Below are 27,897 nucleotides of genomic sequence, written 5' to 3' on the forward strand. Positions count from 1 at the left end.
CAAGCTCTTTACCCTATAGCGCCTGAACCATGAAACAAATGCTACCATAGAAACCAGGAGGAGAAATGAGGTTGTAAATTGTTCTAGCACCTCAAAGCAACAGCTTCACACATTAATTGCAGTATGTTGGGAAAAAAAGGCTGAAATATGTTATGATTAAAATTTCACAGACTTTCTCAAATGTCCTACAAGCACTTCTTTACTCATTACCCTAATATTGCCTCCACATGCATTTACTTGTTGATTCGGGGGAAGGTGACCCATGGAGTCTGCACATGATTTTTGTCGTTGTGGTAATTCAGGAAGGTTTCTTCGATCTGAGGAGCTGGTGATAGATAAGCTGAACACCTTATTAATGACTACTTGTATGGCTAAAGCAGCTGTTGAACTAAGACTTTGCCGGCTTGTGTACCTAATGAGACACTGAGTTCAATTTTTTTGTACAACACACGCCGGCTTCTTTTTTTGGAACAGCTTGACAGCGTGAGGTTAAAAATTAAAGTGAACGGTACAACAAAGCTAATGAGCTGGGATACTTTTGTCTGTTTTGGACTCTCGGCTCCTTCAAAGGTACTGTCGAGACAGTTCCTATTGTTCAGTGGGGCAAATTTACATGTCAAAGTTAACCACAGACCTCAATTTTAAAAACATACAAAGATTTACTTAGCAGCCATGAAAAGATCCGCTTCTCAGGGCAATTCTGTTTGATTATCTGATCTCAAGTGCTGGTGTAAAAGTTTCCTCTACAACCGACAGTGCCAAGCTTTCCTCGCTCAGTTTAAAATGGTGGGAAATGTGATTGTGAATGGCAAAGTGCGGGGGAAAGTCTCACCAACAAATCACGCGTAAACGTCCTTTTTTTTTTTACGGTTTTCTTGCTTCCCTTGCCAACCTATGCAATAATTTCAGGCGCTTTAGCTTCGGATCTACGATGTTAAAGTAGACACCGCTCCCAAGAGAAAAACAAACATGACAGCAGCTGATGGAGCTGAAGTACAAATTATGGTGGCAGCAGTCATGCAGCCACATGTTTTGTTTGTAGCTCGCAGAATTTCTCCCATCTTGTCAGCTTAAGCGGATCCACAGAATCAGAAAGAATGGTTTCTGTCATAGCAGCATTTGAGATGTACATCTTCCTAAACATAGACTTGGCTGTCTGTCATTGTCTGTGTCACCACACCTAGAGCTATTTATTCTCCTAATAAATGTCAGTCTTGCTTCAGTGCAACACTAAACATCCTGCAGAGTTGTATACTGAGTTCCTACATGAATGACAACTGAGATCTTATTTCAGTAGTAACAGTGTATATATTTGTCACAGTGCCGCGTGTGGTGTAATGTAGTCCATATCAAAAGTAACATGCAGTGAGGGAAAGCTTTTCTTGATCTATTTTACTTATTGTTAGATTGCTTCCACCCGCAGAAGGGGAGGCTCTGGAGTGGGTTGTCAGTCTACATGTCAAAACATCCGCGGCGAAGATGCTGACCCACAGATTGAGCTGTGAGCGTGTGTGTAATTGATAGAGTGCAAAAATAAGCAAATAAGAAAGCTTACTGGAGTCCTGGAAGTAGATGTCATTTCCGTTGTATGCGTTCTTCAGCTTGTTGGTCATGACACGTAGCGCCATGATCTGTTGCCGAATCAGCGTGTCGGGCCTGGTGATATCCACTTCCACCTCTGGGTTGTTCACCTGGTTGGTTAGACCCTCCTTCACCACTTCAGGAAAATATCTGGACACAGCGACACATCAAAAAACTTGAAAGTATCGTCGAGTATTTGGGGACACATGTTGATGACAGTCAAGTCAGAAATGATGGGAAAAAAAAAAAATCAAATAAATAAACTAATGTAAAAAATCTGTACTGACACATCATTTAGTAAATAATTTATTATCACTATGTTTATGAAAAATATTCATGAATTATGTTGTTCTATGTATGCTTGATAATTTGGTTGCAACAACAGAAAGCCATCATCACTGACACTAAATCTACTGTGAGGCGGCTAACAGAGCTTAACACTGTGTAACTTCAGACCATGCACACTGACAGACAAACCGAGAATAAAGCATTCCTATTTATATCACACAGAAGAATAAAGAAATCCCTCCGATAATATCCCTAATGTGATATTCATATATACATAAGTCTTGTAGTCTTATACAGTCGTGTGAAAAAGAAAGTTTTCACCAAACTCTCTGAAGTCCTGTTAAAAACTAAGTACACTGTTACTGTTTCCATAGTGATTTAGAGGGCAACCAGAAACCAAATTTACTTACTGATCAACAGCAAGCGTGAGCACCTCTATAAGAGCAGAAGTTTGGCAGTTTGATGGTAGGTTAAAACAATGCCACAATATTCCCAGGAGTGGAAACCCCCAGGAAATTCACCCCAATGTCAGACCGAGCAATTCTCAGGGAAATAAACAGAAAATCCAAGAGCTACCTCTCTGACTCTACAGGCCTCAATTAGCATGTTAAACGTTAAAGTTATTAACACTGCACTTAGAAAAGACCGAACATGACTTCTCTTATTTGCCACAGGACCCTGGACACCTTTCAGTCATGGGTCGACCATGAACATACAGAAAACAAGTGCTTAAAAGTACTACGACTGCAGGTAGTTGAATCTTTGTGTATTAGTATTTCAAAGAACTGCACATAGTCCTGTGAAAACTTTCTTTTCCACATGGCTGCTTATCTCATATAATCATTTATTCGTGAAGGTAACAATCACTCAGTTCTTTTACGTATGTTTTATGACATAAAGGTGAAAATGGCCACTTTAATTAGTAGATCATAGCACGAGACACATAATGTGTAGAAAACATAACTATTTACCAAGGATTTTTCTTTTTCTCTTCCATATGGGTAATTTACATGCGGCATATCTCTTAAATGCAGCATGTGCGCTCATGATTTGGGACGACAAGCTGAGTCCCAAAGCAGACCAAGTGAAATTAGACAGAATTACAAGAGCTGTTCTTTCTGATGGCAGATGCTTAAATCAGACAAAACACAGGAGTGCAATCAGGCTTAACGGTCTATTTCATGTTGGGAGTGGTTGCACTTCACACAGAGAGCTCTTAACATGCCCGAAGCACACAAATGTCTGTTTTGTCTGTTATAACTTAGTGAATCGAGAATTATTTAACTGCTTTGCAGCGACGCAATCTGTGCTTCATCATTTTTTCCAGTCACTTTGTATTTTATTTAATAACTTAAAGGTGAACGGAGCTGGACATAGTCCGTTTTCAAATAAGAAGAGAATCCAATGATTTTACACACTTCTAACGCAGTTTGACTGTTACTGATGGTTTATTAGCAATTTACTCACCAGATTTAGAGTGGCGATTTAGAGATTTAAAAATGTTGCTGGCACAAACAATTGTCTTTTATTGCACCATCTGCTGATTTTGTTTCTTGGAGAGGGCTAAAGGGATGAGCTGATATATTTTCTCTGGTTCACTGTTACAGACACGACACAGTGACCAATCAACTGTACGGTTTAGCTTCACACTGCAAACTGAACGCCGGTGACAAGAAGTGTTGGAGCGCCTCTCTCCTCTGGGTGTTACAGCCTTCAGGGATTATATACTGTACAAGTTCTCTATAAGAGTACTAACCCATTGTACTTACAGAGAGAGAGAGAGAGAGAGCGATAATCTCTGAACAGAGTGTGGTTATTTTAATCCCTGGCAGGCAATATGTGATAACAGGAGAGACGTGTGACTTTGCTGTGCTTATAAAGAGCACCAGAAGTCCTCACCTGCCCTTAGTGTGGCTGTTCCAGCACTGCTCCTCATCGGGCTCTGTGAGTTTGCCCTTGGCACAGATGTCATCTGGCAAGTTGGACCAGAACCTTTTGGACTCCTTGAGTTTCTCTTTGATGTCAATCACCTGCCATGGGCCAAAACAGTGAGCAGAATTATATTACATTTCTAATATTTGTTCCACACTGCTTCAGTAATATTAAGGTCTGCTCCCTCACTCCATGACAGGCATTACACTGTGTTGTAAAGATGGCTGTAGACACTTGCTGTTGGAGCTCTCACCTGACCTCCTCCATACATATTGACAATGATTTAAAGCAAAATGTTCAAATTTGGATTCATCACTACACAAGACCCTTTGACACTGATTTTCAGTCAGTATTGTGCAATTCAGCACACCTCAGCCTTTTCTCCCCTTTTCCCTTCCTTATAAAGAGCTTCTTGACAGCCAGCCTTCCACTGAGACCATTTCTGATGAGGCTTCAGAGAACAGTAGATGGATCAGCTGAAGGGTCAGATGTATCTCTCGGGTCCTGTATCTTTGTTGATTTTTTCCCCCTATTTCTTAAGGGCATGACTTTAAGATACTGTTCATCTGCTGTATATAGTTTTCAGGCTTCTCCCTTCTTTCTTGTCCAATTTAAAAAAAAACAAAAAACACACCGCACATTACGCTGACATGTGCCAAGTTTTCAGCAAATTGATCTTTGGGAATCACCAAAATATTACCTTATATCTGTCAAACTGTACTATTGTTGACATTTTTGTAAATTCAGAAAATGAAAAATCTCTGTTGCTCAAGAGCTCCTTAAAACTACAGCAAAGTTTGGCTCCTGTGAAGCAAAAATGAGAGAAATGAGCAAACTATAAAGGAAAGGCTTGTGCACAGTAGTGTGAATCAAGTTAAGGCTTACTAGTGTGAATGACACCTTGAATTAGGTTAGGTTAGTTAGGTTAGAATGAATATCACTTCTGTACTAACCACAAGTTTAAAAGGTCTCGACAGAGTTTTCAGATTAAAAAAAGTAATTTGAAGAAAACAAAGACCCAAATAAATTTTCATAATAAAACTGTGATAAAAATATAACTGATATTTTTCTAGAAATGGAAAACACACACACACACACACACACTTAGAAAACACTTCAATATTTCCTTCTCTGCACATGAGTGAGGCACGTCGTGACTTTAAACAGTCATGTTGCACAAGCATGTTTTTAATTTATTCCATCAGGAGACCAGTACTCCAACCAACCCGGAGTTCTTTTTCATTCCATTTAGTTTTGAATCCACTTCCATCCATATTGTGTTCATCTGTGATTCATACAAGGCAGACTTGAGATTTCAAATTTGATATCTGGCATAAGTGTTCACCCCCAACCGATTCCATCTGGGCTCAGCAAGAAGTTTGAGCGCATGATCAGAGAAACAGGGGAAAAAACTCCACAAGGACTCATCATGGACAGAAATCTACTGTGTTGCTGTTGTCATTTTTATAGAATTGGTAACAATCATGAAGACGGAATCAAGTTATTTTAAATCCTAACAGAAGGAGTAACATATTGCTTTATTATTTATACTCATATAGAAGTCCATAAACGTCTTTGTGTTTAGCTTGTTGATGAAGCACACAGATCCTTGAGCACATAACAATTAGCTCTTATAAAAAAGCAAGACGATGCACAGTTTGCAGTATGAAATTTAAACCTTTGTGAGCAGCGGAAAATTTGCTTAATTGTCTGTTTTAGAATTAGATAAAAACACTGATTCCACTCTTACTGCTATTCGTTACACTGTGAGAGGAAGCATCTTGATCTGATTCCGTCTTTGTGGTCTTGGAGTTGTGTCAGTTTTCCCATATTGAGAGAAAACTTTGTCCTCAAGACCATCGCTGTATTTAAAGAAGAATATCAGAGTGGTTATAAAGTTCAGCAGAACAGTGAGATAATTACACTAAACATCAAAGTAAAGCTTCAAGAGAGTCTCTTTAAACAAAGAAAAATCATTTTTAGGAGCTCAGACCTCAACTCAGTATGGAGATACTGTGTGATGATCTCCAGAGAGCTGCTCACAGCAGGCGACCTGAGCATTAGTGCTGGGAAATATGGCTAAAAAATGGCAAATGTACAAGAGAAAGAAAACTTTAACAAAGTATAACATTAAAGGGAAGACATGGGCAATTGTGCACGATTAGTTTAAACACATTGTCTATCTACTAGAGCCTACATTGAAAACCATAAACTGAGGCCTGTATTAGATATGTTTGTTCATTCATTCTCTGCGAGTGTGTGTGTGTCTGTGTGTCTGTGTGTGTTCGTGTTAATATATATTTTATATATAAAAAAAACATTGTTGATGGGTCACAACCTTCACTTTGAAATTCTATTGCTTTTCACAGTGTTGCCATTTTTTTTTGAAAATTGTTTTGGACTTGAACCAATTTCAGCTGCTGAATACCTCGAGGCTCTTCAAAGCATAGACTGCAAAATATCTGTCTCATACAATTTACAGCCATATATTTCTAAAAAAAACCCATCATGTTATCAAATGCAATACCCAAAACGTCTCTTCTTAACCTTAGTTATATTCAAACGGAGTTGCCAAAGTATACAAACGCATATATTTCAACTTTAGAGGTAAACCCTGTGATATTAATAATGACTGCTCAGTCAGGAGTGACTGCCTTCACTTGAACCTTTACATCAGACAGCTGAAACAGTGGTTGATAGACGTACTACAGTCCAGGCACAGTAATATGATAGAAACAAACCAATAAGGAGAATTACTTATTTTGTACTCCTCTATAATTCAGCTCCATGAATCAACTAGTGAACTGTGACTGACACATGCTAACAACCTTCTCTCTTTGGTAAAGCTTCATGAACAGATGGAGTCTGGTCATGTGACAAGTGAATCTACTAACACATGAGCTCAGTAATGATACAACATACAGCACGCGATAAAGGTGAAAGCTCCAGAAAAAGCAAGTGAGTGGGCCTTCTTTACCTTTAGGCCAACTATAGAAATGATGACAAATTGCAAATGAATACTGGGTGGATGAAATCCTAAACACTGCCAGTGTACTGTATTAGACAGTCCTCCTGTCTGTATGTTTTGAGCCAGGCTTGGTGTGATTGTAAGCTGTAGGTCACCGGGCTTTCTTATTTGGACATTGCCTTATTTTTTACTCATTTTCATACCTGGCTATTTTCACAGGGTTTGATTTGTTAAGCCAATTAACAATGACCCATGAATCATTCAGGCCTAAAGGTACCTAACTCTAGGGATGAAATGTATGTGTTTACGCATAACAGACAACTTAGCAAAGAACCAATTTTTTTGTATCTTTAGGCAGCAAAGTATATCATTTGTTCCCATTTCTAAAGAAAACACTGTTTGACAGGCATAAAATAGTATTTTTGTACCAACAAGCTGATGCCCAAAGAGTTCTTAGCTGAAAACTTGGCATATCTTGGCATGGTCTGCAGTGTGTCCATAACAAATTGAGAAAACTGCACAAGTGGAGGACAAAAGAAGAAGTGGCAGGCCCAAAAAACAACCTACAGCAGATGAACAGCATCTGAGACCGATGTTCTTAAGAAAGAGAACAAAATCCTGCAACAACCTAATACAGGACCAGAGAAATGGCCTCTCAACCGATCTGTCTACTGGAGGTGAGGAGAGAAGTACAACAGCAAGTTTATAAAGTCATCTGTTAAACATGGTGGAGGCTCTGTCATGGTTCGGGGGTGAACTTTAGTCAGTGGTGTTGGGGATCTTGTCACGAATGCAGAAAGGTAACATTAGATTTTAGATCCACCATCCAATATTAACTGGAAAGTGTTTGATTAGCAACAGTTTCACTTTTTAGCATAGCATACTGCCAAAATAAACGTATAAAAATTCACAATGAAACACTATCAGTAATGGTTTGGCCTCCACAGAGAACTTTCCATTATTGAAATCATGGGATTAATGATGAGTGTGGTCATCTTGACAAAAAACAGTACAAAAGGCAGCCAACATCTGAAGAAAAGCTTTGAATGTCCTACAAGAAGCCTGGAGAACTATTTCTGAGGACTGTTTGAAGAAACAACAATGCTGCAACAAAGTTCAGGCTGTGTTGAAGAATAAAGTCGTCATACAAAATATTGACTTCCAGGCTCGTAGAATTGTGCAAACTCTGTTTGTTTGCATCTTGCTTTCCCCCCATATATATTTACACATGCGTCAAGAAATCACTTCATCTATTTCTCATTTTCCAAGCACAATATAAAGAAATGAGTGGTGACTCAGTATTTCCTTTAAAAGACTTTTTTTTTTTTCTATATCTTTTTTTTTTTTTCTGCCTGTCCCGTTTGGCTCTTTTGCCATCAGAATTATTGTCTAAAGGCGAAGAAAGATGCCCAACGGATTTTCTTTACCAAATTGACCATCCCAGCTTTGCCGTAATGGTCCATTTGATTCAACTTTTATTATTTATTTTATTTTCACTTGCTGAATACTGGACAGACTTGATTGGGGGAAAGCAAAGGGAGAAAGAAAGAGGGAAAGAAAAACAGTTGAGAAGAGGGACGGGGGAGAAGGGCAAAAAACAAAAACCAACAGAATAAGCAAAAAAAAAAAAAAAAAAAAAATACATATATCAATCACCTGGATCACCTGTTGAGAAAGAAAAAAGAAAACAAGCAGAAGAAAACGAGAGTAATAGAATAAACAACATCACTAAATATTAAACATTATTGTGCAGCACGTAAGATCGACAGCACACAGTGTGCTTTGAGGTAGGAGCCAAAAAGGGTGTAGTTTGTGTGTGTGATCACCCGTGTGTACACCTGTGAGCATGGACGCGCTTGTTTTTTTAAAAGGTTCCTTCATGTAATGATCTGCTAGAGGGTGTGGGGGGCCACTGCCCCGTCCTCCAGGGCATGAAGCAGGTATGGAGGAGATCAAAACTCCAGACATTCAGAGGCCCCCAGAACACAAGAGACCAAGGAAGACCAACAGAGGGGCAGCCATGCCACTGTCCCAGAAAGAGCTGAGGAGAGTCCCAGATGAGGGGTCACTCAGCAGCCACGGAGCAGAAGCCGGGGGGGTTGCAGTGACGTGCCCGTGAGCTCTGCCGGCAGCCAGCTGTGCCTGAGTGACCGGCCTGACCCCACCTCCGAAGTGGCCCAAGCGAGCCCCAGGCTCCAGGCCCCGATAAGCAGCCGCCAAGGAGTGAGCCGGTGTGTACCCGGACGCCCATCCCTGGACACAAAGAACCACCAACGCACCGATGTCTGAGGGAGTCCACCCCCAGCAGGGGAAGTGGTGGGGGGAGATAGGCCTCCAAACCTTGGAGGGCCTGAGATGTCCTCAGAGAGGTGGTGTCTGATACCCAACCTGACATATAGACACAGACATACAGGCACACACAGATACAGACATCCATTCCCACCCTCATGCTCTCATATGCACTTACTCCACACTCAACCAACGTGGAGACAGACATAAAGAGACGCTGTACACACAATCACACTCCCCAAGCGTACTCTACGAACCGGGTCTAGGTACCCTTGCCCCTGGAGGGGGGAACTGCACCCAGACCCAGGTGGTGCTACTCTTTTCCCTGCGGTGGGGAGAAGCAGACCGCCCCGACTCTGCAGCAGCAGGGGGGCCCCACATTCCGGACCCCAGTCGGACGGCCAACTCCTCCTCCTAGCCCCCCCGCTCCAGCAGGCCGCAGAGAACGGGGGTGAGAGAAGACTCCTAACCTCCCTCCACCCACTCATTGTAGTGTTGATGTATGTGTGTTCTAAGGTGCATTTAAAACCCAGGAGGGCATGGAGCTACCTGCCAGAGAGCAGCAGGTAAGCGCATAGCCCCTCCTGCTAGCCCTCAATGTCTATGTGTATTTAAAATTGAGAGGTGGGCAACGACGCCAGGGGTGAGGTGTACACCCTGATGGTAATTTGGATTCCGTGTAGCGTGCCCACCCCCAAGATCCTATATGTATGTGTAATGAGAGTGTGAGCAATTGCTCACATTGCCCCCCCCACCAGTTGAAGAGCCCCCCAGGTGGCTCGACGCACCGGCGGCACCCTGCGCCAGGGCTGGGCCCCCATACACCCACCCGCCCACAACCCCAGCAACACACCAACCAGGACCCAAACCCAAAGGCCCGGCCAGGGCCCCAGGCCAGAGCCGGAGCGCCCCCAGAACCTCACGCCCGTCCCGGACCCACCCAGGGGCAGCCAGGCTACCAGGTCAGTAACCCTCGTCCGTCAGCACAGACCCTCCCCTAGCCCTGCTGAACGCAGCCACGAGGAAACCGTCACCTAAGAGCCAACAGAGCCCCTAATTGGCCATGACCGCTACCCCGGGTTGAGCCCCCCAAGGAAGATGCTCCCGGGGAACCTCTCGACGCCCTAAGCCTGTCCCTACCCCCACACCAATCACAACAGTGAAGGCGAGACCAAACTATGATCCCCCACCCCCACTAGGTGATGGAGCTGATCAAAGGAGCCCAGAGCGATTGATCTGATGTGGTGGCAGAGGCTGTATCAAGACTAATGTAATCTAATAGATAATTTCTATATTGGTTAGAATTAAGATTGTTTTTATTTTTCCAGTTCATGAGGACTGTTTTCTTGGCTATGCATAGGGCAGTGAAAACCATATGGGCTATATTCTTTTCTGAAGTGACATAATCTAAGCTGCCCAACAAACACACTAAGGGGGAAGTTGGAATGCTACATTTCAGACACTTTGATAAGTCTTCACATATCTCGCGGCAAAACTTCTAAACTGGTGGACAGAACCAAAGAGCGTGGATATAATTGTCTGGTGAATTGGTTTGGCAGTGTGAGCAGTTGTTGGTAGACGTAAAGCCCATCTTGAACATCCGATGACCTGTATAGTGCACTCTATGTAGTATTTTGTATTGAATTAATTGAAGACTGGGATTTCTGATTAGATGAAAGGTTTTTAAGCAAATCTGAGACCAGAAGTTTTGGTCTAAGTTAACTGATAAATCCGCTTCCCATTTTGCAATAGGAAGTGATATTGATTCATCTGTTTTAGAAAGCATTCTGTATATTTTGGATAGTAATTTGGGGGTTTTAAGAGTAAGAAAAGACTTTTATCTTCATGAGAATTTTGCAAAATCAGTCTGGAGTGGAGATCACATGACATGACTGAAGGGTCTAAAAACAGCTAGAAATAATGTTAGAGTTGTGAGTGTTTCTTCAAGCTGCTATTTTGCAACTTTGATACAGTCAAAAACACTTTTTAATGTATAAACTATTTATTTGTGAATCCAATTTAATTCTTACATGAAACCTTTTACATTTTTTAGCTAAATGAAAAATACAGCTAGCAGACCTTAGCTTGGTTATAGTCAGTTACATTGCTTCTCTGTGACCAGACTGAAATCTCATAAGAAAAAGAGGCAATGTAGCCTGCAGGCTTAATAAAAAAATTATATTGTATTTAGGGAATTAGATGCTCTGACGCTCTTAAGGCTAGGCAACACGAGGTAGCTGTTGTATATAGTACACTAGTTATGCCAGGCTCACATAATAGTGTGCTTATATTTGCACTTATGTCAGTGCAGACAAATGAATTTTAGGATCCACAGTTTAAGTTCTGTGAATAATAAAAATAATAGCAATAATCTAAGGTTGTGCAGCAGCTGTTTGTTTCATATGTATACAAAAAACTGCCTTATATGTTTCAGCTGTCTATCACAGACACACTTTGTGAGTTAGAACTAGAAAATGTTGTTTTTGCAAGATGTGGCTTTTTGTGTGAGACTGGATGAGAAAGAGAGAGAGCTGAGAGACTAGAGCAGCTATCAGGTCATATCTACCGAGCCTGAGGTAATAACCCAGTGAGCAGCAACGTTTCTTTATCTTGGCTTTGGCTCCAGGCCACAGTAACATTCAGCAAAGCCACAGCTGCACAGACTAAATACCTCATACAGCGTAACTCTGATGTTCTTGAGCGGGGTCTAAAATATGATAGCTTACTAGTTGTTGTTATGACAGATATTTAACAGCGTAACACATCTGCATCTCACAGCTGCTGTTGCTTACAACGAACCTTCACCGAGACGCTCTACCCACTGAATTAGCATTAGCATTGTCCGCTATAATCACACTGCAGAATTCTAATCAGTATTTTGCATTTTTACTAGTTCTAACAGTTGTCTATAAGTTCAAGTTTCCCACATACAGTTAACACTGCAGTCCCTCCATTTCTCAGTGGGGTTTTTTGTCCTGTATTTTCATCCTGTTCTTAAAGAAAGACTTTACGCTGTGTTCTGGTGTTGATATATGTTTATTTTCATAAACATATAGGATCTGACAGTAAATACGCTGAGACTGCTTGAACTTAAATCATGTATACTGCTTCATAGGTTGTGCATGCTGTGAAATGCAACATAAACGTATGGTCAATTCATTTCCTGTACTACGTATAACTTTTCTACTCTTCTGGATCACTCAAAGACATTTTTCCATGCATATAAGCACTGCATAGTGTTGCTTGGTATGGAACCCAGCACTTTATCCATCACTTACTTGTTCTAGATTTTTTTGTTTGACTGAACACATCTGTCTGGTGAGGTTTCACTATTTTTGGGAGGTCTGAATGTGTCAGGGTAGAACATAATGTTGGACCATCTTCTATTTTACCTCTGTGGAGGTCTCAAGGACAGCCTCTGTGCTTGTTGTTTAGTATAGGAGATAGTGCTGAGCATCACTGTGTTCCCTTATCTAAAGGGGATGCAGGAAGGGGAATAAAGAAAAGCCTTTGTGGAAGGATAACCTTCAGTATGGGCATGACCCTACCTGCTGCAACGTGTGTGCTCATCTCTTCTTAATACGGAGAATTTTCATTAAGTATGTGCAGTTAGGATGCTAGGTCCACTTTTTTCTTAATAATTTGCCTCTGTACCACATGACAGTGGATTTTAAATAAAAGATAAAGATTCAGTTAAAATGAAAATTTTTTAAAACTATTTCAAAATTACACACATTATACTTTCTATGCAATCTGCCACTTTGTGAGGTTTAAACGTAATTAGACAATTTTAATTAAAATACTTGTTTTTAATACTCAAAAATTAACTGGCAGCTTGCCATTGACTGAATGAAGTCTAGAAACCATGGATGTTGAATTATGAGTTCATAATTTTGTTTTAAAAAACAGGGCAAAAGTGTAGTAAGCCATTTTCTGATGCCGAGTCATCAATGTGATATGTACTTATGTACTTATTTATGTTTGACTTCTAATTTCCCATCGTCCAAACATGGCTGGTCAGGGACAGCAAATGGGCTGGATGTTGCACGTGGATGAACAATGCCCTGGTCTACTTTTAGGGGAACTTACGCTGGTGAGTATTTTTTTTTTCTTCCCAGAAAACTGGCATCAATCAGCAAAACACCAGAGCTGCTTTTAACTGTAGCATCTTTTTTTATGTTGCTCGGCTAGCTTCTGCGTGCCTTCTTCTTTTCTTCCAGAATAACACATAATCACCCAAAGTGTATTAAAGCATCCAGTGTCCTCGGCATCAGGATTCTGAGAATCATGAAAAACACTACTCTGAAACACATGTAAACTGTAAGTAACCAAAACACCAGATCCATTTGTCTGGTGACGTGTTTGTTTTCAGTGTGCTAGGTGCTTGTGCATGTTCTATCTGTCTGTCTGTCTCACAAACTCATGAGGGGACACATGTGTATTCATGTGCAAGTGTGAACACACACACACACCTACACACACACACACACACACACACACACACACACACACACTCGTAATGTCCTTGTTACACTGGGGATTTGAGAGAAGTGTATACAGTGAAGCCTCGGGTCTTAACAGGACATGAAAGGGCCTGTACCAACAGGATGCCACTGCAGGAGACTGCCCTCATATTTGATGTGGTAATCCTGTCATGGAGACACCAAAGCTGGTTAGGTTTAACACATGCTGGTGTGGCTCTGATTCACAATAGCCCACAGCGTCCTGGCACTAACAAAACAATATGGACCAGATCACAATGTGCTTGGTTATTTTTGCTCAAACTTTAAAATTTAACAACAGTAATGTGATATTGATACGGTCCATTCTGACAGCTAAGCATCTGCAGGCAGGAGCATTTCAGGTGAACTGGAGAAAGGAAGGAAGGATCATTCCAATGTACACATATAAGTAAATAAATCCATTTATGATTCATTGTGAAGTGAAAGCTTATGGAAGTTTAATTCAGAGTTTTCCATCTGTATAACTCGATGTACGGTCTACATAAACAATGTCTAAAGTTCAGTAGCAGTTCAGTTCAGTACAGTCATTTCAACTGCACAAATACAGCAGTAAACAAACACTTGTTCATGAATAAATAACTGCAAACATACACACATAAGCACACAAACACACAGCGTACTAAGGGCAAATTGTGAAGACAAAAATCTAACCATGAGTCTTTATATGAGTGCCTATGGCAGTGAGTTTGACTCCAGCTAGAATAGCTGCTGCTTTCACCACACATCTATGCTGCAGCTGCAAGATTAGATGCTGCTGAACCTTCAGCATTTCTCTCCGTCTCATTGGGAGCCCAGAGGTTACTGCTGCGCTGCTTTAAAAAACCCTTTAAATAACTGATAATATCACTGGTGGGTTCAAAACTACATCACTGACAAGAGTGATGCAGTTTGCTTCTACATGCAGTGATTAGGCATAAACTGATAATAGCTGGGGTATAACACACTTAGCAATCCTGTAATAATTCATCAAGGTTATCATGTTTAAGGTTTATTTATTTATTTTTAAATTAACACCTATTTGAGAGGTGTTCATTTAGCTGCATGGAGACCGCACTTCCTGGTGCAACACTGGTTCTTGTCATGGTCCTGAGTCTGAGGACTCGGTGTTTTGTGTTTCTTTATATTCTTCTATATTCTTGTTTATTCTGCCTTGTCTTTTGTTTAGGTTTGCTATGTGTTAGTGTGTTTGTTTCATGCCTGCCTGTGTTCCCTCTGTCACTGTGTCTGCTCGTGAGTCTGCCTGCCAAGTTCAGTGTCCTGTCTGGTTCTCTGTGTCTGTTAGTTTCCTGTTTTATTCTGAAAGTTCATGTCTCATGTCAATGTGTTCAGTTTTACCTCTCTCCTGTCTCGTTAGCCTAATTTCTCCCAGCTGTGTCTCCCTCCTGTTGCCCATTTCCTATTACTCCCCTGTGTATTTAAGCCCTGTGTTTTCCTGTGCTCCCTGTCGAGTCGTACCCTCAACTTGCTGTGTGTTCATGATTTCCAGTCCTCCTGCACCTCAGTTTAGAGTTTTGTTTGCTTTTGTGAGTTTTATTTTATGTTGAAGTTTTGTTCCAGCAATAAAGCTGCATTTTCAGTTTAAACCTCGTTTCCTAAGAGTCCTGCATTTTGGGTCCACCACTCCTGCCTGCCACGCAGCCAACCATGACAGTTCTTATATTTGACATCTTAAGTTATTACATGTAACAAGTGAAATGTGAATTGGATGTAATTATTTCATAAAGTCACAACTTTTAACTTAAATGAGACCATGCTTAATTTTTAAGAAAATCAGAAGAAACTAACTCACATTTGTGATGTTGTGTTGTTAGCCACAGTAAACTCAACACACAACTCAAAATATAACCACATTTGCAAGGATGTAAATTACAGGAGAACACAATGATTTGCAAACCTTGTGAACTGACAATAATCAAAGGAAACCAAATAAAATGTTTAAGATGAGACATCTTAACAGTTCATGAAAAATATTAGCTAATTATGAACAACACATCTTTAAAAAATTGGGGCGTAGGGAAGCAAAATGCTGGAAAAGAAAGTGGTACTATAAAGAAGCACTTGCAAAAACATTTTGCAACTAACTACAGTTAATAGGCAACAAGTCAGAAACATGATTGGGTTTAAAAAGAGGATCTTAGAGAGTTTCTCAGGAGTAAAGATGGGCAGGAGTTCATTAACCTGCATTTATCTAGAAATTGTAGAACAATAAAAAAAAACAACTTAAAATTGTCAAAAATATTTCACCATCAACAGCACAGAAAAGCTTCAGAGGATTATGGGAGTCAGGAGAAATCTCTGTGCGCAAGAAACAAGGCCAGAATCAGTATTGGAAGCCTGAGATTTTAAAGCCTTCAGGCCACACTGCATTAAAAACAGGAATGAGCTTATTTAAACTGGGCATGGAAATTCATGCATGGGCTCATAAACTCTTCCAGAAATTGTTGCCTGCAATGCTGTACTGTGCCATCCACAAATGCAGGTTAAAGCTCTATCATGCAAAGAAGAAACAACACTTGAATGCGATCTGGAAACATTATTAACTCCATCATCTTCTCCGTGCTAAAGCTGAGGCAAAAACTGTTCTGTGGTCCGATGAACTGAAATTTCAAATTGTTTCTGGAAAACATGGATGCCAATGTCCTGCAGACCAAAGAGGAGAGGAACTATCTGACTTGTTATTTGAAAAGGCACCATCAATGCTGATACATCAAGGCTCTTTATAGTTCAAGGTAAAGCCCTGTAAATTTATTATTAGCCACCAAGCAAAGGTTCCAGTGCCTATATTCACCTTGAAAGTCTGACCTAATCCTGCACTGAGAGGACTGTTTGTCATCATTAATAATCAATGAATTATCCTCCTCACATAGGTCAAATTTGTAGTGCCTCCACAAACGTCTGCCTTAACTGGCAGCTTGTAGAGAGGGACCGATAACCTCAACAACAAACTACCAGGTGTGATGATGCAACATTAAGATGGATAAAATGCTTTAATTTTAAGGTAAACAGTTTAATTTTTAATAAACTGGAAATGAGCTTAAAGGGTTAAATATAACTATATTTTAACATCAGGATCTCAGGGTGATTTTTTCAAATCTACTACTAGCAATAATGCCACATAAACATCACAAGTGTCAAACAGGACCTCTATTCCATTAAATCTTTTATACAAACAAAGCTTAATTCCAATCTGCCTTCCTCTGGTTTTGCTGAATCCTGGAAGTGGTGTCGAGTGGCTGATGAGCATTCGGCGCATGCAGCAAGCAGGGCAAACTCCAGCAATGCATGTTAATTCAGGTCCAGTAATTTTAATTAGGGCTTTCACAGGTCAGATCCACCAGCTTCAATTCCAAATTTCAGCCACAGAACTGTCTGTAGATATGAGCAGTACAACCTTCTTAAACAGTTTTTGTTTGTTGTGTTGAGTTTGTTGTCTCAGCATATCACATGCATATAGCCCTGAAATATGATCAGCGTTATAAGTAAGTGCCAATATTTCTGCTAATATGTGCCTGCTTGTCACGATGAAGTGCTGTATACAGACGGGAAGCAGACTTATAGCTCACCGAAGCACAGATTAAACAAAGGGACCGGCCCCTGCTTCCTCCCTGCCTTCTCTGTTAACAAGTGTTATTCCCTTCCCAAGCACACACATGCACCATTAACAAAGCCAATCTTAATCGATTTCACGAAAAAAACACTGTGATTCACCATGAGTCACTCTGTTTGAGAAGAAAGCATCAATCGCAATCAAAACACACAGCACCAGTTTGTCCCTCATTCCAAATGACTCACACAACAAGCAATTTTATGAGGAATAAATAAGAAAAACCAACAAAGTAAAACACGAATGCCTTTTAAAAAAAAGAGCCCGTATGAACACTACATGGTAAAACAGTGAAATCAGAGAAAATTGACTACATGACTGTTTAAAAAGATCATTTTTAATAAAAGAGGATGCTGAGGCACTCCTCTGCTTTCACTTTGCAGCGGCAGTGTCCCTTTATGAGATGCCCAATACGACACATTCATATTAGGCTTTGCAAGATGATCTCACGGTCTGTTTGGGCTCATGTTGATTTATAAGCCCGGATTGTGCTTTAACTAGTTTCAATAGAACTAAAATCAATACAGATTTTCAGAGCAAGCCTGTGTCAGAAGGCTAAAATTGAGATAATGTGTTTGCACATTGTAGATGCAGTGAGACGTCTGGCTGCAACTATAGAGACAATCTAGAAATCCTCCACCTTAACAAGGAAACAGTAATCAGTCCGGCTCACACAAAGTCACACATGATGATTTCCTGGATGTTCAAAGCTAAATATAATACCTTCTTTGTCTTCAGAGCACATGTTCTCAACCAGTTCCTTAGTTTAGTACAGTTTGAGTTGTATGGGCACACAATCATGCCCCAAAATGCGAACGTTTTAGTTATTTCACCTGAGAGTTTTTCTTAATTGTCCAAGGGTTCACTCATTTAAAAAAAAAAAAACACGATAACATTTACTTCTATGCACCAACCCAAATTAGGCAATATGAATGCAAATGTGTGCAAATGCTGTGATGCTGGCTTCTGTCGCCGGGCTGCCCTTAATCAAATCTGATCAACACAACACACGCACAGGTTTGCATGTAATTATCATTATTGCTTATTTTGTCATAAATATTTAACTTTAGAAAACAATCATTTACAACAGGTTTCAAGCCTATGGGCTCCATGCAAACACCGCCTACAAATATTTATTAGGGCTATTTAATAATTCATTTAATTGAATGAATTAGGCATGGTAAATTGAATGTAGCAGTCAGAGTTAATGCTTTGCATTGGTTTTTTTTTTTACTGATAGTGATAATGAAGCATATGCAGAAGTTCAATGAGTAAGACCTGTGTTTGCTCCTCTGCCTGGATTCCTGGACGTCCGGACCTCCGGTCTATTATTTAAATCACTTCTGCCTCACTTCTGTCGTCATCACCTTGGCCCAATCATTTTTTCTTCAGTGAGAACTGAGCCTTAGTTTTGCATGCTTTAAATCTATTCTCATTCTGCCTCTCAGTCTCTCAGCCTGCCTCCTCCCCATCTCCACCTCATCCTGGTCACTCATCCAAGTTCCCATCTGCTTGATAACCACCACTGCCAGCATCTAGATTCTGGGGGGTCCTGTCCTACTTCCTACCACTGTTGGAACCTGTCAAATTCATCTGAGCCTAATCACTAAAATGTTTATGACTCAAACACTATACTTCAATAAATCATCTTGTTCTTTCAAATGGTCATTCCCTATTGAATTACCAGTCAAAAAACTGATTGGCACTAGGGTCCCGAGTAAATGGCAAAAACAAAAATCTGTGGAGTCACCGACAATCAGAACCTATGGCTTGAATAGTGAAGATGCTTGGATACTAGCCAAGGTATGGACAGGCCAACTGGCTCGAGCTATGGCAAGAATTCAACAATTCCACATAAAGGTATCTAAGAGCTCAACGTCCTATAAGTATCTGGCCATTACATGGAGAATTTTAAACATGTTTTGAAGTCGGACTTTGAGAGGGGAACAGAAAGCAGAGGAGAGTCCATCCTTGCTGCTGCAGGACTAAGAGGGCCTAGAAGCATCTGTGTTGTTCATTTTTAAAAATTTAAACAGAAAGAGCAGTTACTACAAACAGATGTCAGGTTGTGTGGAACTGAAGCCTCTGATCAGTAGTGCTTCTTTATGGAAACAGGATTCTAGCAAGATGAGAAGAGCAGCAGTTTTCAGGAATTTAAGACAAGAATTCTCCTTCAGATGTCATCTAAACTTTTAATGCAGCATCTACCTGAAGTGTTGTGCCATCAGAGTTGAAATAACCCTGTATTACCTTACGGCTGTAAACCCAAGGACTTTGATGAATTTAGTATAAATATGGATTTCAGACATAGCTCATCATTAGATGTTTAAAATGTTCCCATGGCTGTTAAAGTCAGGTCATTTCTAAATAAGCTAAACATCCCAGTTACCAGTGCTGTGACTTTCACAACAGGTGAACGTGTTAATGTAATATTTTGATCCTCTTCCTGATAATGTATACAGCTAATTACACAATTAGCAGAGGCTCTGTAAGCGTAATGAAATCTCCCACACATCTGTTAATTCCTGCAACAGGCAGCAAGCGATAGTTAGCATGCAGTTTGCAACTTATCCCCATGACAACAGCTTTATGCAGTAGCCATTGTCATTTTTAACAGCCCTGTGCGCGTGTTTGTGTACACTTGTTATTTCTGTAATTATATGTGCGATAATTCTCTTACACAAAAATGCTCAGCTTACTTTGTATTAACTGTAACATCTGTTAGATCTTACTGTTGACGTAAATGTTCTCAAACATTTAGCTTCAGTGGGAGAAAATACACAAGACAACTTATATAATCCACATGGATGCACTTTTTTTTTTTTTTAAAGAAACATTGTGGGTGGCTGTTTTAACAGCTGTAAATATAAAAGTATTGAAATTTCATAGCAGGAAAAAGTCCAGGGAAAAAACCCTGGTGTGTCTAAACAATTAAAGCCATAGCAGATGCAGCAGCAGGAGATTACAGACTAAACAGGCTTGTTCCACCACAATAATACCGGATATGTGTTTACAATGCACCTGTGAACTGCTAGAAGCTTTCTGATTTGTGTTCCTGTATTTCCTTAAAAAAAGACCAGTATAGTATGATATAACACTAAAACAACCCAGATTACATAAATACTTTAAAATAAATAATTTGTTAATTTGTTTTAATGAAGTAAATACGTCTCAATATTACCTGACTCCATAAATCTCATAATGACTACTTTAATATAAAACTTTAATGTAATCTATTTCTAGGTATATTTCTGCTATTTATACTGGAAAGTGCTTAATTCATGTTACTGTGAAACAGAAAAAACAGACCTCAAATGACGCAGATACTGAGCAGCTTTAGTACAGCACATTCATGTTAAACAAACCGTGACCTGACTAATGTAAGCACAGATGGAAGTTTCATACACAGCTGGTTTTGTGTCCCATCCCAAGGGTAAACCTACCATTTGGGGGAGGGGGCTTTATAAACAGATGCTTCTCTGTAACATAAAGTTACTACACTAACTTCATGGAATAAATTAGTTCAAATCTCTTGCATATTTTAAACTCTCAAGGCAGGCAACTTTAAATAAAAGCAAACACGTTGATGTAGGGGGGAAAGCCCCTTTATCAATGCACTTCTCGCAGAAACTAAGATTAATAAAAAGGAATGAATTTATAATGCGGATTACGCTGGTGCTGACTGATCATCGGGGAAAGCCGGCTCAGCTGTTAAACACCTTGGTTCAAGAGAGGGCGCCTTGATCATTTAAATCATCTATTGGAATTATTCTTATAACGGACCAGAATCTTAATATCATGTCTCACCTTATTCCTTTATATCTTGTATAAAAAATATGTGCAGCGGTACTGAAACATATGCAAACATAAATGGAAATGCAGCATTTCAAACTGTTCTAACAAGACTGAAAGCCATTATTTGGTAATTCTTCAATATAGCCTGAACTCACTTAAACAAACTTTCTTTTAATTTCTGTAAGCAGCCTTCAGGAATAGTTCTCCAGGCTTCTTGAAGGACTTCTTTGGATGTTGGCTGCCTTTTGTTCTGTTCTCTAGCAAGATGATCCCACACTGCTTCAATGATGTTGAGGTCCCTGCTCTGGAGAGACCTGGAGAACCACTACACACCATGCCAAGATATTCCACGAGTTTACCTAATAGCACTTAGAGACTTAGGGACTATTTTATGCCTGTCATACTGTGCTATATTTAAATTTTGCATTTTTTCAAGATTAAAAAAAACCCCCTATGTGCCTAAAGTTACAATTTAAAACTGAGTCTTTGGAAATGTTCTGCTATGTGTAGATGTAAAACTGGTTCATCCCTTGAGTTAGATACCTTTTATATGTTTCATGACTCATAAGTAAGTATTGAGTAGCTTCACAAAGAAACATAAAAACTTCCTCTAAAAACGGTCAGGTACAAAGACTGGACTGAAAATGAATAAAAAAGCAGGCCATGTCCAAAGAAAAACTTTGAAAGACCTTCAGAAAGTTTGGGGAACTGTTGTTTAAAACCACACCAAGTCTGGATCACTGGAAGCAAAAGAGAGCTGTATACTAGCCTAAAAAGCTATTGTAATGTCATACTTTAACAACTACAAGTACATAAAACAGCCTGTTTGCAATGGGCACAAATTTAGAGCGAGATTTAACACACACCCACAAATAGCCACCATCTAGCTTTAACTGACCAGTTATGAACAAATATTATTGTATCAGTACTTAAACACTATGAACACATTGAGCAAAGAAAAATTTAATCATCTTGGAGTAAACTTCAATCACCAATAAAAAGCATCACATAAAAAGAACAGATACTGCTGGAAAGAATATGTGCATTGACCAATCTTCACCAAAAATGTGTTATGTAACCTTCATAAATATGCAAAGATATCCTGCAGGATCACTTAAAGTCCTGGAGTTTCTAGGTCACATGGACACCACCAGGAACCGGCTAATGGTATTGTGGCTTGAACCCGTCTGCACCGGGGGATTTAAATTATATAAAGCATAGCAAAGATGGGCTTTGAAAAAGTCAGAAAATCTCCAAAGAGAACCAACACAAATGGTCACTTCCTTGTTATGCTCACAGCAATTGGGTTAGCTTACTTCAAACACAATGGCCCTGCATTTTGTGATTCAGTGCTTTGAATAATGCTCTAAATAGGATTTTCTTGGCCACACTGGTTTATTTCAGCTTGCCTGCCAGCCTATGTAGATGAGTTAAGCTCACAAGGCTCTGCAGCGCTAAATCAAGGTAAACACCTTCTACCTTTAGGCAGGAGTGATAACCACACAATGTCAAGGGAAACAGTAGTGGGCTAAACAGCCTGATGATGAGAAGAGATGCTAGAGCCGAGGCAGATTCCAATAAATGCTGCGCCTTTCTGGCGGCATATACACACAAACTGCTCAGAGGGTAAAGCAGCCAGGTTTAGCTGAGCAGTCTGGGCCCAAATTTAGCTTGAGATGGGAAATTCTCGTTTACACTGAAACTGAAGATGAAAACAAGAAAGGCTGAGCTTTCTTCATTACTGTGGCGAGATAGTGAATAAATGATGTATGATAGATCACTGTTTACCTCATGGACATTTCGCTTCTTTGACGGCACTGGCCATGAATAATGGGAGGACAGATGTTAGATTACAAAGTAATTTTCCATCACTGTTAAACGACAGAGTATTGTGACTAGTTAATTAATCAGCAGACCGAAAGTGTACAGTATACTTTATGTATATGTAGCAGCATGCTGAATAAGCTGGTTTGTCCATATCCATTTAGATCATATGCAAGGGAGAGATATCAAGAGTTGGACAATGTCTCATCAGTATCACGTATTATCAATTATTGTGTGTTCTTATATCACATTAACTAATCCAAATAGCATGCCAGACTGACATTTGTTTTTGTCCAAGGAATGCAATCTTGTGATGGCATGCACACATGGGAGGTGAGCTAGATGAAGGATACAGCATGACAAAAAGGCAGAGAAGGAGACAACAGGTTTTATCGTGATTTCCCTCCAGTAAAAAATGCAAAGAACATTGTTGTCAGCTATAAACTTTGTGCCAGCAGCAAAATGTGTTCAACCATGAAAAATACAGCATCAAATGTATTGAAGCATTTGATATAACAGCACACGAGCAATATAGAAAACAAAACCACAGCGGTGATGGAAAGGAGGCCTGGATTTTAAAGCCGTGCACAGTGATGGGTAAACAAAGGAAAGAATCAGAAGAAGCTTGTTGGTGGTTTGCCATTATGCCATTTGGATGATTAACAATAAAAATTGGTTAAAAGGGTCTGGATCTCTCTCTCTCTCTCTCTCTCTCTCTCTATCTATCTATCTAGATCATTCTTTCATTCATTGTTGAATTGTGGGAAACCTAATATAGTGTTATTCCTGCTTTAAAAATCAGGAGTACCAGAAGTAGAAGCAGCCTGTTAACTAAGCACAGCTGTTGTTGTTTGTTTTTTCATTGTGCATTTCTTGTAAAAACTATGTAAGAACACCAATTGTTGCTTGTCTCAGCCAGATTTATGAACTCTGAAACAAAGTCCACATATGTCTCATGTCTGGATTTGAAAGAGTGTCACTGATCTCATTCTACTTCTTGGGTGAAACTTGAAATCTGACAGAAGATTTTGCGCCATCTATGTCAAAGAATTTTGAGCTCTGCTGGTTTTGTCACTAGAAAATCATACGGTGCTCTTGCACTGCAGTGAAAGATTTGTAAGGAGCTCCCAGAACAGAGAGCAGAGAAAGCCCAGAAGAGCTTACAAATAACCCAGGCAGAGTAGCTGGAAACCAGCAAACAACAAAACATCACCATGGTTTTGTAATTTACTGGAGTATCTCCCTGCAGCACGCACCATACTGTGCACATTTCCCAACCAGCTGTCCACCACAATAGGTGTCTAGCTTCGTTCTTTCCTCCTTCGGCGGCAGAACAAGCGCACTGACAGAGAGTCCTGCGAGCTAGTCGTTCTTTCAATATTATAGTGAAATATATTCTTACTTATTTGTGTGTTTTTGTGAAAATGGGAACATTAAAAAGCGCAAAACCACCACAGTGGAGGAAAATATTTCACCGCTTAATACACGATCAGTGATGCATCATTTAGTGTGCGCTCTGCTAAGTTGGCAAAGTGAAAAAGTATTGGAAAAAAAAGGCTGCTTAATGTGAAGAATGCAGACATCATTGGGCAATTGCTCAATTGGGCTTAGCATAACAATGAAGCAAGACATAAAACTTAAAGGATACATGAAATGAAAGAGAAAGCTATACCAAATTAAGCGTGTTGAAGCAAAGGAACTGGTGCAATGGAAAATAAAGTAATGAAGCTGACTTTAAACACAAAGGAGTTAGAAGGTGGCCACATTGATCTGTTGTGTCTGTCCATGTTCATTAATTCTAATTCATTTTGTGAGACAGGTTTCTGTTGAGCGAGCATGGCTGATTACACATCCGTCACTGTCAGATTTTCATCACTTTTGACAGACAGAATTACCTCTGGACAGTTAAATTCATTGCCCTCTACATAGCCATAGAGGGTAGTCCTGAGACAACCAGCTCATACCATCCCATTATTGTAAATTCTTTGTTAATAATAAGTATTATATGAAGATTTAAAATAGGCCTGGTGAGGTGCTGGACTGGCTAAAAGTTTTCCATCTCAGTCTTTAGTTTAATTTAAACTGAGGAGTGCTTTCTGTACGTGAAAACAGACCCACTAAGACAGAAAATCTTCTGCACTTGTATGGTTTCACCCCATGTACAAAATAGAGATGAATTTATCAGTGGATTTTACTTTTTTTCTCTCAGATCCTTTGAGTTAATAGCATGTGTGACCATTTGTGTGAAAAAATGCATTAAGTGAACTCAAATTAACTCAAGATATCACCCTGCAGACTACAGACATGGATACATAATGTCTCCCTTTAAACACACGTATAGAGAATCACACGCTCTTAAGTGGCTAAACTATAGCGCTTTCTGTTCTGTTTAAAAAAAGAAACTGAGTCAAGACACTGCTGAGATTCTTTTCCCCAGATTTCTGTCAGCACAATCTAAAATAGAGTTTAGAAACCCCAAAAGCACTCAAGCCCTTTGGTTGTTACTGCTTCTAAAACATTAGCTCAGCATGCCCAGTTTTCCGAATTAGCATGCCAGTGAGATTAACTGGTCTTAACACTTGTTCTTTTTTGCCTGCTGATCTGCACAGGCTATTAAAGAGAAAAACTGTAGAGAACAGATCTGCATTACATGCCAGAATTTCATTAGGGCTGTAACTCGATCCATTTTATGGCATGACTCATGGATTTACCCAATTTGGCTCTGCTACCATCGGTCATAATTGGCAGTTGTGTCTACAATTGCACTGGGCGGAGTGATTTCTATATGACTGATTATTCTGGCAGAAAGAAACTTTCATGTGGGAATAGTGATGCCGGCTGCCATTCAGAAGCTGAGGGATGCTCAGATCGACTCTTTTCATGCATTCACATTGACAGTGTGTTCAGCTAAATCTCTATAAATCCCTCCATTCTTTCAGTATACTGTGGCTATGTAACAGTTGCACAATAAAGTACATATAGGTTGATGCCTTTCAGCACTGGATTACCATGATTGATTAAGAAATAAAACAGTGATCATTTATTTAACACTTTTTCCTTCCTGAGAAAAATGCCATTTGCCAGATCGTTTCCTGGCCCTGGCACTCTGCTAAAAGAATGTGAAATGGAGCATGGAGAAAGGCCTGGCCACTGCTAATGACTGATTTACTTTCTTTTCAACTGCATCCCATTTCAACAGTGCACAACAATAAACAACCCATTAGGGAGACTCAAAATAGTTAGAATTTAGTCGAATAAATCAACAACTGAATCATCTAACATCCATCATTGTTTTATATTTATTTATTTTTTTCAGTGAGCCTTTGTAGAATGGAGGCACTGACATTAATGCCGGATCAGCAATGCTAAGCAGACAGAGAACAAAGTAACTTCTGTCAGAATTGTGCTATCAGACATATGTCAAAATAAAAACAGAATAAAAATGCTACATATGCAAGGAACACACCATCAGCATCCTCTTGAATCTGAACATGGAACACATGGTTGATGATATGCTCAAATACTGCTGTGTATACTGAAAAAAGGCTTTTGCGCAACACTAAATGAAGAGGAGTCAGCTGAATGGCAAGAACAACAACAAGGACAGGCCCTTGCACGGTGGTCCTGGGGTCTATTACACCAGGCAAGACCCCAGGTGCAGGCTGTGTAAAGATGCCCCTGAGACAATCCAGCACATAACAGCATGGTGCAAGATGCTAGCAGGCAGGGCATGCATGGAACGCCATAACCAAGTGGCCAGCATAGTTTACAGGATCCTGTGAGACTTCCAGATACAGACGGACAAACTGGTGATGGCTAACCAACCGGAGATAGTAGTAGACAAGCAGAGGAAGACGGCCGTAGTGATAGATGTAGCGATAATGAATGACAGCAACATCAGGAAGAACAGTGGTCCTAGTGGTATTCGGAGCACTCAGTAAAGTGACCTCCAAGCTAGGCGAGTGGCTCCAGCAGATCCCAGGAACAACATCTGAGCTCATCCAAGGTCCCTAAAGCTCTCAGGCAGAGGACCCAATATATATAAGCAAGACGGTGAAGCTGCCCTTGCTCAGTGTGAGAGGAGACCTTCTTTGAATTACAAAGAGTTCATTCAGTTCCAGTAATGAATGAGTCATACAGGAAGACAGATTTCACTGAAAGCACGCTATGGCCACACCATTCATATATATCATGCATTATCAGTAAATTAGGATTCAGTTAAACCCCAATTAAGCTTCAAAGAAAAAAAAAAAAAGAACACGCTAGCCATCAGCTCAAAAAGGCAGTGTTTTTACCAGTAGCTGTATTTGTATATGTAAGCCAGGACAGATGTGTGCTCAGCTGTTAGGACTTTGACAGTCTGAACCACCGAGTTAAGCTTTCAGCTTAAAATCATTCAGAGTGAGGCAGATGAGATAGTGGAGTACTCAATATATATCGTAGCACTAATTCAGCATTTATAATGCCTTGGGCCTTAACGTCAATATTTTAGTTCTTTAGTGTTTTGGTCTGACTTTGTAAAGCTCACCGCTTTTACTTTAAATACCACAGACAATTGAAGAAAGACTGTGCCACTAAACTGCACCTTTTGACCATTCCTTGACTTGAATGTGTGCTGAAGTCAGTCCCAGACACTGATTATGAAATCAGCAGCTGCTTTTACAAATCAGACCGTAATCACATCCAGAGTGTGAGAGAGAAGCGAACAAAGGACTCAGACATTTCACCTTCCAATCGAAAGCACAAAGACCTCCAAATGCTGAAGGTTTGAAGACTTCAAGAGTTTGAAGACTTTTGGAAGACATTACTAGCATTACTATATTATTTAGAAAGAGTTTACATATTCTTTCTGATTACTCGGGTTTTCTCCTACAGTCCAAAGGCATGCTTGTTAGTTAATTAGTGATTCTAAATTGGCCACAGGTGTAAATGTGAGTGTGAATAGTTTTCTGTCTCTTTGTGTTAGCCCTGCGATAGAACAGAGACCTGTCAGGAGTGCACGCCGCCTGTCACCCTGTGACAGCCAAGGGATAAATAATTAATTCATTACAATCAATGCCTTTCATGCAGTACAGTGTGCACACTAGGGTTGT

At 40.0% G+C, this 27,897-nt stretch overlaps 1 protein-coding gene across 2 annotated transcripts in view; it reads right to left on the reverse strand.

The window, feature by feature from the left end:
* gpc6a (glypican 6a) overlaps positions 1 to 27,897 on the reverse strand; it is a 138,178-nt gene that overhangs the window by 4,229 nt on the left and 106,052 nt on the right. For both annotated transcript variants that reach the window (XM_085133845.1, XM_085133763.1), the window contains 2 exons: positions 3,769 to 3,899; positions 1,556 to 1,731 (listed from right to left, as the gene is read on the reverse strand). In XM_085133845.1, the coding sequence (XP_084989971.1) occupies positions 1,556 to 1,731; positions 3,769 to 3,899 (307 nt within the window). The remainder of the gene's footprint in view (positions 1 to 1,555; positions 1,732 to 3,768; positions 3,900 to 27,897) is intronic.

This window comes from Neolamprologus multifasciatus, chromosome 1 (genome assembly GCF_963576455.1).
Source record: "Neolamprologus multifasciatus chromosome 1, fNeoMul1.2, whole genome shotgun sequence".
NCBI lineage: Eukaryota > Metazoa > Chordata > Actinopteri > Cichliformes > Cichlidae > Neolamprologus > Neolamprologus multifasciatus.